General features: G+C 39.0%; 1 protein-coding gene across 1 annotated transcript in view; it reads left to right on the top strand.

Annotated features, from left to right (window-relative positions):
• Positions 1-11,272, top strand: part of tshz2 (teashirt zinc finger homeobox 2) — a 54,434-nt gene extending 43,162 nt beyond the window's left edge. Inside the window, exon 2 of the mRNA XM_023341331.1 lies at positions 7,519-11,272. Within this exon, the coding sequence (XP_023197099.1) occupies positions 7,519-10,559 (3,041 nt within the window). The 3' untranslated portion in view covers positions 10,560-11,272. The remainder of the gene's footprint in view (positions 1-7,518) is intronic.
• The last annotated feature ends 1,889 nt before the right edge of the window (positions 11,273-13,161 follow it).

Genomic DNA, 13,161 nt, shown 5'->3' with positions numbered 1-13,161 from the left:
CTTTTTGACTGACATTTCACACCTATTTATAACGGCAGATGAGCGCTGTGACTAAGAGTTCCAGAACGTACAGGCACAATTAGCTGGCTCTATAATTTACACGAGAAAGAAGAAACACAATCTTAGATTTTCTGAGACAGCCTGGAGACTGACCTGTGTTGTTAGTGTGTTCTGCCCATCCAGCAGGCCTCCTTTTCTCTCTCTCCTCCTTTTCTTTCTTTTTCTTTTTTTTTTCTTCCTCTCTCATGGCATAAATCCGGGAGATGAAAATGTCATGGAGCAGGTTCATTTTGCAAAGAGGTTTTGATTGCCATGCTCGTGTAATTGATTGTTCCAAGGACAGGGGGAAATCTAGAAATGTCATAACAGTCCTGCTTAGGTTGGTCCCACCGCTAGGCAATCAATGAGAAGTAAAAAGAGATATTGATTTGCGAGCAGCAAAAACTGTAGCTTGAGACAAGCGGAGAGCGGTGGGGAAAGTGGCACAGACGTGCAGACCTGTCACCGGCACCTATGAATTACCCAATCTTCTCTGAAGATAGTGTTACCTCGGATGCTTACAGAGTCCTGCGATGGGGATTGAAGCTGTCCGTTAGCCACGCTCGTCAGAGTGCTAACTCTCTGAGGCTTGTCAGATTAATGAAGGAAATGTTGACCTTCCGGTGGCTGCATGTTGATGTTCTCACCATTACAAAAGTTTCTCCTGATGTTGGAACCACTCTTTCACAGCTGTCATTCGTACTTATTGACAGACTTGTTAAAGATGTGTAAAAAGCCCTAAAATAGAATCACACTAGCTTAAAATGTTAGAAAGATTCAACCTTTAGTTTAAATTGATTTGAAAAAGAAATGCAACTGAAGTATTCCGTGGTTTGTACTTTGTAAAAACACCTTGAAAATAAATCCATCATTTATTACAGTAGCATAATTTCATAATTAAAAATTTGGGGAAACTTATTCACTGGTTTTCAAACAGCATAATACAAAAACACTCCATGCAATTCAAAGAAAGTAAGTGTAATAGGATATTTTTTAATTTATAGTCCACTGTTTTAACCCTCCTATGGTCTTTAGACATGGGGTTATTTGACCCCATAAGTTTCTTACGCTTACCCCCCATGCACTTTTACGAATTTTTCTTCTGTGTGGTTCTGGGAACTGACGGTCTGACAGGAAAAGCCTGTCCACCCATCCTCCTGAGGACCACTGTGTTAAGAATACAGGAGGATTAAAGTGATCAGTCTGGACTCTATTTCTTTTATGGCCTCTTAAAATTTGAAAACACAAGAAAACATGTCATACAAATAAGGTTTCTGAGGATTAACCTTCACAAATCAGGAAATGGTTAGAAAAAATCTAGCATATTTTACAGTCTCAATATTAAGAAGTTTATTTTTAAAAATTTAATTACTGGCTGAGGAAGAATGCAAGTTTATCATCCTACCATCACAAACGTAAATGTCTGGTTTGCCAAATTCAACTGGGACTTCAATTTCTTTAGTGTTGTATGATGCCTTGGCTTCAAAGGAACAAAAACGCAGAGTAAACCTGATGGAAAGCAAAACCCCTATGTTCAGTATCAATCATGTTAGAGGAACTGTAATGTTGTGGCCCGTTTCTATACCAACGGCTTTGGGAATCTTGGTAGAGTGAATGGCACCTTCAACTGTCTGAAAACTGACAATAGATCTATTTTACGTCTTTCAGTAGGATGATAATCCAAACCATATGGCCAGATTAACATAGAAATATTTCATCAGACACAGATTTGGCATTCCTTCATAGCCTTTTCTAGGCTAGACCTAAGTCCAACAGAAAACCTGTGGCATGAGCTGAAGAGAAGTGGGTAGGACCCAGAACTATTGGCAGCCATTTTACAAAGAATAATAGTCGAAGGTCCATCTGTCCATTTTGCTCCAATATTGTGAAATGTTATAAAAACAGGTCTATTGACAGGGGAGTGAATGTGTTAAATATAGAAGGGCCAATAGGTATCATTTTTATGTAAAAATAGATCCCCAATGCATATAAATGTCCTCAAATTAAAGGTTGCATTTTATTTCGGGTTTTTTTCAGTGTGAGTACAAAATCTTTAACTTTGTAATTAAAGATTACAAAATTCATTGAAAGCTTTGTATGCATATCTACCATGGAGTACCAATAAGTGTCGAGGGAGCTGTACACTAGAAACCCTTCAATACACTCACTGGAAAGGATATGAGATTGTATTCTATGAAGATACTAATACTTTACACTTGAGGTATAAATATGTTGTCATGTAAGCCTTTTAGCGCCAGTCCAGTTGGAAATGCGGCCATGAATCTGTAATTTTTATGCAGCTAGCTGGTCTCTCTGGATGTAGAGAAAAAGTCTTTTGGCCCAGAATCAGGCCGCTGCTTCTGTAAATCCAGGCCTCTCCATGCCAAGAGTCTGTTCTAACGGATAAAGGTTATAAACACTTCAGCCGTCTGATTTACGATCGACACCTCAGGTTTTTTGACCTTTGCATATCTCTGTCTGAAGATATAAATTTGTCGTGACACAGATTGGAGGCTTTACAGCAGTTTATGACATGCTAAATCTCAGGCAAGCATGCCAGCCTCTTGTTTTCTATGGCCGGTCAGGCGAGGAGTTGTCTTACTTGGCTTCATTTTCAAAGCAGGCATTTCCTTCTCTTTATTTTTGGCAGAAATATAAAAATACCGGGTGTTGACTTTTATTTTATCAGATTGTGCATGAATTCTTTGATCAATGCTGCTTTGTGAGCCTCATTGGAGCCTTGCTATATTCAGCAATGATCTTAGGTCAGTGATCTTTGTCACTGTCTTTGAGTCTGCTCTCGTGTTTTTGAGCAGTGCAACTGGGACTTGCTGCAGCGCCGTGGTAGATCAAACGCTGGCAAAGCACTGTTAGAAACAGAGCGGGAAACAGAGTCAGGCATGCAGCTTTCTCGGAGCAATCCCTTCCAGAAGGTTAATTGGTGCCTCTGGATGTCTGCTGCTTAGGGCATCTGATAGAAAGGCACAGAGCAGCAGGAAGGGCAGCTGTTAATCTCTGTCAATTCCACTCTCACATACCAAGAATAGGACAAACATACATATTAATATCAATAAAAGTTCATGTGACTAGCCAGGAAAAGAAAACCTTTCTTTGTATATTGCACTTTTACTTTGCTTTATTTCGGCTTTTACAGTGCTTTGCAAATATATTTAGGAGGGGTCGTCAATATGGACTTAAAGTTTTATCATGATATTTGGCGGTACTATTGTGATAATGATAAAAGTGGTAATAAGAACAATTTATTATCTCTTTTTTTAGGTGAATGTATGACTGACTGTGTGTTACAGCAATTATAGAACCACAAACATAAATAATGCTCTTGAAAACCATACCCATTTGTAACATGCTTCTTTAAGGCACCAGTCACATAAAGAAGTGTGATTTGTATCACTAAGCTACTGTACTTTCAAATTTATTGATATTTATTAATTGTTTTATTGAGAAAAATAGTAAAACTGTCAATCCTGACAATAAGAACATTTTGGGGGGATTTTAGTGTTATTAATTGGAATTTATTGTGACGTTGATGAATCAAAACTCTTATCATGATGAGAAACTTATCATGATAAATGATAAACAATGCAATCAAAGCCCAGCCCTACAATTTACACTTTTTGTTAGAACTTCAAAGTTGTACTTCTGATATAACTAACTGCCATTTTATGTGAGGCATTTTATATGAGAGATTTGTTGAAGAACATTAATGAACAGTTCCATGAAGACCAAGGAACAAAGAAATTTGTAATTGCACACATGGTGCCAAAATGTTCCAAAACAACACATTTGGAAGGTTCGCCTGGACTTTATTAACTAATACCTTTCCAAAATTTCTATGCTTCAATTTTTGGCATGAAATTTGGTACAGTAAGGGGTCAGAGCCTGTACTGTGGATTCCTAGAGGTACTAGAACAAAACTGCATACCTTCAAGAAAAATCCAAATCACAAAATGTATTCTATAAAAGTTTTATTTTTTAAATTTTTGTCATATTTATGTAGTATCACTCAGTAATAAAAATGTTGACTTTGTCTAAAAAATCTTCAAAAAAGAGTAATTGGGAACCAGCAACAAATTGCACATCTTTTTTCATCTTTATTTTTTGTTACAGCAGACAAACCCTTCGTATAATTTCTCACCACTTTTTTGTACATTTTCTCTGGTATTTGGTGATGAACTCCAAATCTTTGAGGTTGGACGGTCTCTTTGCCATTACCCTAAGATTTACCTCCCTCTGCAAAAATGTTAACATTATTTTCAGTCAAAAGATGGAAGTTGGTCAAATTGGAAGATTACTTTTGGCCTAAATCTGGGAAGGGTATGAATAATTTTAGGCCTTATTTTGTATCTCCTATAGTGAAAATATGCAGTTTTTGATGTTTAGCAATCATAAACTGCTAAACATCAAACACTGCACTTCTAACTAACACTCCACATCACCCTGAATACATCACCCACACCATAAAAAAAAGATAGTGGCAGCATCATGCTATGGGGGTGCAGGCCTAGAAGAAAACATGTTAATGATTGTATAAAACATGACACAAGAGACAAAGGAGCACAGTCCAGCAGAACAATTATGAATGTACAGCAGAAAGTTGTTGATCAAAACTTTTAATTTGTTAGAATGGCCTAGTCAAAGCAGGGACCTAAATTAAATTGAGAATTTGAGAAGATTCACATTTTCTCTCCAAAGCATCTTGTTTAAAAAACCTTTTATTCCTAAAATTATGTAATATTTTCATTCTACTTAATTTTTATGTCGCAAAAATCACTATTATGCAAGCATATTTGTAATTCTAACTTGAGAGCACGTAAAAAAGACTGTATTGTGTGCACTGTACTTCTAACTCTTTCATCCAGAAGATGGGCATAAGAAAAGAGTCACCAGCGTACGGGATGTCCTCCCCTCTTTTGGTGAACATTCCCAGCAGCCTTTCACTTTTAGGGCTAACTTTGAAGAGGGAGGACATCAACCTGGAGCTTGTCACAGCCATTTCTGTTCTCCTTCACTGTGAATACTATATATAAGATTATAAATAAAGCATATCTCTGTGCTCTTGACAACTCTCTCCCTTAGCATCAAGGGTGTTTTGGGCTCCATCCCTGATCTCATCCAGCCAATCAAAACAACCCTGTGCAGTTGAGCAAGGTCACAGCGCATCTATGCTTATGAGTGAGTGTGTGCTGGTGTGTGCATACACGCTCTCGTTCACTGGGCCTCAGTTGGCCCATGTTTGTTTTTGAAAGTCCGAATCCCATCTCCATCTTCATCCATTAGCCGGCAACCAGTTCATCTCCAGGGTTTCTCTCGAGGCACTTGTGAAATATTGATACAGGGGGAAAAAAGTCTTATTTTCAGAGTGATGGAGACATTCTATGGGCTGCCCGGTGCGGGACGCCTGAGTGCTCGGCTGCAGCCATCCCCTCTGCGGACAGTCTTCTATTCAGCTGAGAAATATTAACCACATGAAATGCATAAGTGCCTGGACAGGGCTGTTATGTCCTATTCATATTTAACACCCAGCACATCTGCCATGTCTCTCCTAAAATGCCCATTTTTCCTGCATGACCGTGAGGTGGAAAGTATCTCAAAAGATGCGCGACAGTCCTGACAAACTGCACTTATTGGCAGATGTCATTAAGAGATACAGTGCTATTAAAAAACATTTGTTGTTTTTTTGTAAAAACTTAGTTGTTGCAGAACATTAGACTAATTTTACTATTATATTTTTGTACTTCCTCTTTAAGGGCCCCTTGCTCACGTTATGTTTACAATTGGGAATAGATTTTCAGACAAATGCAAACATGCATACATTTTTACAGAGCTGCAGTGTAGTGTTATCAGGGATATGATTGACAGGGGCTGTCAGTGGCTAAATTTCAAATAATCCAAACATGTAATGAGAGAAAAATGTTGTTTTAATCCATATGAAGCCAACACTGCAGCTGCAGGAAATTCCTGGAGTGCTGAGTCAGAGCCTCCATTAATTGGATGATGGGAAATGTGTCAATTAGAAATTCTGTTGTTTAATTATCTGTTAATTGAAGCAATAATGTTTGTGCTCCAAGAGTTGGGGGAACAAACATATGAATAATGAAAGAAGTAATTGCTTTTTATGAGACTGTCAGGGAAAAAATAATGACGTGACAGATTGCCAGTTATCTTCGGAAATTTTGTACAATACACTCTGATAACTGAATCAGCTTCTCAACAAGCTTTTCCGCATCAACAACATATTTAAATTTTCACTGTCAACAAAATATTAAGATCTTGTATTTGTAGCAAAACATGAAGTACTGTTTTTTCTGCTTTTGTTCATTCAGGCCTATTAGGTTATTTCTGGACTGATGCTGAACATTAGAATAACTCGGCTCGTGTAAATCCATTCCTCACACGTAGCTTCAGGGAGGATGAGATGTTTCCCAGAACAGAAGGCTCACATTTCCATTGCAGTTTTGAGGCATCCATAATCACAGTGGAATAGGTCATTTGCAAGAACACTTAACAGGCCCCAGAAGAATCAATTTCCTTTTGTCACTCAGTAGCCAATGATTGTTGTAAACATCTCAACTTGAGGCCAGGAAACCCTTGGACACAGCATTAAGTCAATGGCGGGTCGTGAATCAAATGGTGCTGTTACAGCAGCAGCAATCTGTTAGTAAAAGCATTATGTTAAGCTATGCTCTCCTAGCTTCCCCAAGCACAAAGCATCTAACGTCATATTTCTTCAATGACTATTTACATGATACTCCACAGAATGTTTAAATGTTCAGCAACCTCTACTCTTACTGCCACCAGTGATAAAGATGTGTAGAAAGTCTAGAAACAACATATTTTGCACTGAATATTTCAGAAAAATATTTCATTTAAGTACATTGTTCTGTATGAAAACCGTCCCATATTAAAATAAAAAGTTCTAAAAATTCTTGGCACCTTACTAACAATTACTATAAATAGTAATTAAATAAAACAAAAATAAATAAAACAGAATAAATAAAAATTTTGTCTTTTTTTCAACAAATCCAAGTGTTTGGGAACTGCTAGATAGTAATCCACGGCTTCCATTGAATGAGAACCTGTTTTTACCCGTGTTAATTTAAGGCAGATGGTAATGTCAGTAAAATGAAACCGACAAAGAAAAAGATGAACATGTGGAAAGCACCACTCTTTTGTATAGTAGAGACTACTGATACTGTGGGCCTGTTTTCTTACAATTGCCCTTCTGAACCTAATTACAATGCATGGCATCATGGAGTCGAGACATTTGAAGTAAAAATGAGGAGTGTGCAACTGAATATGTGTCGCAACTGTGTCTTTCAGCAGTATAATGACCTCCAAACATAAAACCAAGCTAAATAGGGCGCTGTTGCACACACTAAAAATCTAAGCATAAATTAGATGTTGCGAGGTAAACATTGTATTTTAATGCACATTTTCTTTGTCCTTTTCTTTTTTCAGTGTACGAACCAGATGAAGATGCTCCTCTCCAGGAGTCCATTCCAGAAGAGGATGGTGAGATTGAAGCTCAAACCGAAGAAGAATGCTCAGAGAAGACCAGCCCCAAGGCATGTGAGGACAGAGAGTTGGACAACAAGAGTACCAACACCTACAGCAACCAGAACTCCCCCATTAGTGTGCTTTCCAATCAGGAGTTGGAGTTGGAGTCTCGTCTCAGCGACAGCAGTGACAGACTCTCAGACTTTAAAACGTCTTCACCGCCAGAGAGCCAGAGGGATGAAGAAAGTCGTGGTTCGAAACACAAAGAGGAGTCAGGCAGCAGCTTAGAGAAAATGAGAGCAGCCTATGCAAACTTTCTGTCAGATTCCTACTGGACTGGAATTGGTGTAGACTTAAAAGTGGGCAAAAATACTAGCAAAGCCAACTGTGACAGCACCAATGGGAGTAGCAAGAATGAGTTTGACTGGCACCAGGACGCGCTCTCCAAGACCTTGCAGCAGACGCTTTCACCGAAACCTGCATCCAAGCCCAACCTGTTCAGTTCTGTTCACCTTTATAGGCAAACCACCAAACCTTGTGGCTCAGTGTTCACAGGAGCCAGCCGCTTCCGCTGTAAGGACTGCAGCGCTGCATATGACACACTGGTGGAGCTCACTGTCCACATGAACAAGACCGGACACTATCAAGATAATAACCACAGCAAGCAGAGCAACTCCTCAGCCTCATCCTCTAAATCTAGAAAGCGAAATTTGCAAGACATGGAAGGGAAGGAGGATGCACAGAAAGTTTTAAAATGCATGTTTTGCGGCCATTCTTTTGACTCGCTGCAGGATCTAAGTGTGCATATGATTAAAACTAAGCATTACCAAAAAGTGCCTTTAAAAGAGCCAATCCCAGTGATTACACCCAAACTGCTGCCACCAGCAAAGAAACGGGTGTTTGAAACAACAAGGCCCTGCTCTCCAGACTCGACCACTGGTGTATCTGGCTACTCTGAGGCACAGCGGACCGCCACCCTTTCAAACGCCAACAATAATCGCTACGGATATCAGAATGGAGCTAGCTACACATGGCAGTTTGAGACATGTAAGTCTCAAATTCTCAAATGTATGGAGTGTGGAAGCTCTCATGACACACTGCAGCAGCTTACCACGCACATGATGGTCACTGGGCACTTCATCAAAGTCACAAACTCTGCATCTAAAAAGGGCAAACAGCTAGCACTTGACCCACTGGCTGTGGAGAAGATCCAGGGCGTAGCTGAGCCTGCAGCCAACGACACTGAAGGAGAAAAGGTGTCGCCGAAAAACCTCTCCCCTAGAAGCATTGAGAAGGATAGCCAGGGGGAAGGAACATCAGACAAAATGGAAGAAACTGAAACAAAAGATGACAAGCAGGAGAATGAGGATCAAAAAGAAAGTAATGGAGTCTTTAAATACCCCTATCTTCGCGAGGAAGACCTTGAACAAGAGTCAGGTGGAGGAGGGGACATCCTAAAATCTTTAGCCAATACAGTGGCCTCTGCTATCAATAAGGCTCAAACAGGGACACCAAGCTGGAGTGCCTACCCGAGCATCCACGCTGCCTATCAGCTCTCTGGCATCATCAAAAACACCTCTCTCTCTGCGTCTCCCCCTGCACAGCTAAAGCAGACATTTAACCATAAGTTGAGGCCGATTGCCCCAAAGGGGAAACTGTACCACAGCGCTTTGGGAGTTGAGCTTCCCCAGGGACTGCATCAAAACGTGGACATCAAAAAAGAAAAGGTTGGCATTAGCGATGGTAAAGAAAGTCAGAATATTAAGTTTGATCTGCTGGAGAATGATGACAGCGATTGTCAGGATGACTCCTCTTCCTCTTCAAAGCTCGATGCAGACTGCATGAATGAAGGAAGTGAAGCGATCAAAGGGAAGTTGAGCCCAGATTTCTCTGACAGAGGCAAGACGCCGAGCCCCGCTGCCAGCAACGGACGCAGCACCACATCAGAGCCTCTCAGTGACACTCCAGATATGCTTGGCATAAACCCTCTTAGTGCGCTACAGTCAGTTTTGAACAATCATTTGGGCAAAGCAAATAAACCCAATAACTCAAGAGCAGATAAACTATCTGCACACGCCCAGTCTATTTTTGCTGAGTTTAACCGGGGCAATGAGAAGCCGCCTCTAATGCTCGGACGTCCTATAAGAAACAGACCTGATAAGACTTTCCTCATGGCTAATGATGACCAACCAATAGATCTGACTAAATCTAAGCACAGCAAGGCAAGCACCTTGTTGCTAGGGCCTTCTACACCAATACCACAGAAATACGCTCTGTCTGACATTGCTGACATGGTTAAGGTTCTTCCAAAAGCCACAACACCAAAACCATCCTTACCATCAAGGATTCCGACCATGAAGTTGGAGTCGGACGTCAGACGCTTTGAGGACGTGTCTGCTGAGGTGTACTCCGTCCACAAACGCAAAGGCAGGCAATCGAACTGGAATCCTCGCCATCTTCTCATCCTGCAAGCTCAGTTTGCCTCCAGCCTCTTCCAAACGTCTGAGGGGAAGTATTTGCTCTCAGATCTTGGCCCTCAGGAACGGATGCACATCTCCAAGTTTACTGGGTTGTCAATGACCACCATCAGCCACTGGCTAGCGAATGTAAAGTACCAGCTGAGGAAAACAGGAGGAACCAAGTTCCTGAAGAATATGGACACTGGCCATCCGATCTTCTACTGCAATGACTGTGCTTCCCAGTTTAGGTCACCAACCACGTTCATTTCCCATTTAGAATCCCATCTGGGTTTCCAAATCAAAGACATGTGCAAAATGCCGGTTGAGCACCAGACAAAGGTGGAGGAGCCCGAAATGCTGAAGGCTCTCGGCATCAGAGCCACCGACTCTCTGGTGTCAGAGGAAGACATTGACTCAAAGTTTAAATGTAAGCTCTGCTGTCGGACATTTGCGAGCAATCATGCAGTCAAGCTCCATTTGAGTAAAACTCACAGCAAGTCCCCTGATAACCATTCACAATATGTGGAAATGGACAAGGAGTAATGTTTTATATGGATATTCTAACTTTTATCCTTTTCTTCCTTTTTCATTTTATTACACGGGTCAGATATTTCAACCATTTTTCAATTAGCGTTGTATAGTGTGCATCAACATGACTTTCAGAAAAAAACTCATGGAGTTCAGCGGAGACACACTGGTTAGACGTTGTTTGCGGAAACACTAAGAGATACTTTTGCACCCAGCTCAAATGCACCACCAGTAATGAAATGTATTACTGCTTGAAGAAACATAATTGCTGATGTTTGCATGCAATAGCCCTGGCTATGACTACTATTTATTTGTATATGTCAAGTTTCAATTGTATTCTAAAGGAAAAAATAATAATAATGAGCTAATTGAACTACTTGTACGACCTCTGTGATACATCTGCACAGATGTGCAGCTTTTGAAGCAGGTAGCCTGAGAAATGATAACACACATGCAGAACTGTACAGTATATCGCTATGTAAAGATGTTTTGTGCTGCAATGATAGAAGACGATAAAAAGCACTTTAATAAATGTTTAATCACCAGTTTAGACACGGATTATGTACATTTCTCTAAAATGATTAGACCGTTTGGAAGCAAGGACATTTCACATGTAAATATATTTTAGGAAAACATAAAAAGACAGTTTCATGCAACAATGAGAACAACATGACACCTGTGATTACCTGCACCTTTTTTACTTATTCAAATAAAGAGTTAACATTTGATAATGGCTTGTATTTGTGTTTTGTGGATGGGATTTTTTAATTTTATTTTTTTTACACAATTTGCAGCTGACATGCAAGTTTCTGCATAGATTTGATCAGTAATAAAAGCAAAGGTGTACACCTATGTAGAAAAATCTAAATTTATAGCATTTTCCTACTCGTTACTTTTAGAGAAACAAAAAAATATTTTCCTTTCACAAGTGAACAGAACAAACTTGGGTGTATCTGATTAAAAAGGAATGTCATTAAAATGTAAACGTATTTCAGTTTAAAAAGTGTAGGTCATATTTATCCTCCTTGTTGATTTAGTCATCTTTTATTTTTATTAACATGTTATTTTTACAGGAAGATATATCAGTCTTTTAGATTGTTCTGATTGAATCTCAGGGAAGTGTGTCTATTTCATTTCCTATAAAAAATAAACATGGGGGTTGTAGTAAAGTCATTTTAGATCTAAATCTTCAAGTAGTATAAATAATTTTGGCCTAAACGATGACACCTTTCCTCACACACTGATATTGTACTAGACAGAAGGAGGGAACGCCATCAAAGGCCATTGCTAAAGAAACTGGTTGTTCACAAAACGTTTTGTCCAAGCAAATGAATGGAAAGTTGAGTGGAAGGAAAAGGTGACAGCAAAGTGAACGATCAACAGGTATAACCGTTACTATACTTGAACAAAACAGGACATGTAAATTATTTTATTCCTGAGAAACTTCCTTTTTTTTTTTTTTTGGTGGTTGGGGAGTGGTACTTTGTATACTTTAATTATAAAAATTTAAAAAATGAGTACTTGATATTTCTCACTCTGTAATGAATATATACAAAATATGACTAATTTTTGAATTGCTTTAATGAAATAAATTAGTCTTTTGATGATGGGAACATTTATTGAGATGTACCTGCATTTTCTTTTTTCATGTACTTGTATTCTCAAAAATAAAAACAATCAATAAAGTACAAACTTAACTTTGCCTCTACCTGATCAAGACTAGTCTAGTATTCAGACCATCGGTAGTGAGGTTTAGATTAGTTATGGACACCTGTAGCTGAGGGGCTGACAAAAGGCGGCGTAATAAAATAAATTTTTGTTGTGTACAAAATATTTTTGCAGATACTGCAGCAAATTGTATTGTTTATGTATTTGTTTAGTTAATTATTCATTTTCAGACTGGGGGGAAATAATAAAGAGGAAAAAAAAACTTAATGGTTATGATGACAGACACCACTTCTGCATTTCTTATAAATGAAAGCAAAACATTTAAAATAAGCCAGTTTCAAACCAAAGGGAAATAATATGGCTACAAATAAGTCAAAGTTTCAGATTCTGCCTCCATATCCTCATTTAATTATTTTATATACGGTTATATATTACAAACATAAAATTACATACACATTTTTTGCAGTTTGTAGTTTCAGTTCAGAACGTATCTCCAACTTTTCTCAGACTTATCTTAAAATCAAAGTGGATCTGTTTGTTGATGAGTTCTTCGGACCAGAAATGGTGGAAATTTTAAATACTGACAGATTTAATAAAGATCACTGGTCGAAACTTTTTCCAATCACGCACTGATTGTTCGGTCCATCACTAAATAAAAGCATTAACCTGAAGCTCACAGTATCTGTCTCATCATGTTTTTGTATCCACTGAGAACTTAAAACATATAAGACAAAGAGCACCATCCTCTACAGCACAGCACAATCCTCTCTTCACCTTATGACTTTTAGATACACTTGAAAGATATATCCTCCTGTCAGATTTTATTGCTTCCCCGTGAAAGCTGCCGCCGCGGCCGCTGCAAGATACTATCATAACAATTAAACATATTTCCTCCAGCTCTATTATTTCAAAGCTATTAAAAATAATTGCCTCCTAAATTCATAAACAT

Source organism: Xiphophorus maculatus, chromosome 1 (genome assembly GCF_002775205.1).
Source record: "Xiphophorus maculatus strain JP 163 A chromosome 1, X_maculatus-5.0-male, whole genome shotgun sequence".
NCBI lineage: Eukaryota > Metazoa > Chordata > Actinopteri > Cyprinodontiformes > Poeciliidae > Xiphophorus > Xiphophorus maculatus.
This window is presented reverse-complemented; position numbering and strand designations above follow the sequence as displayed.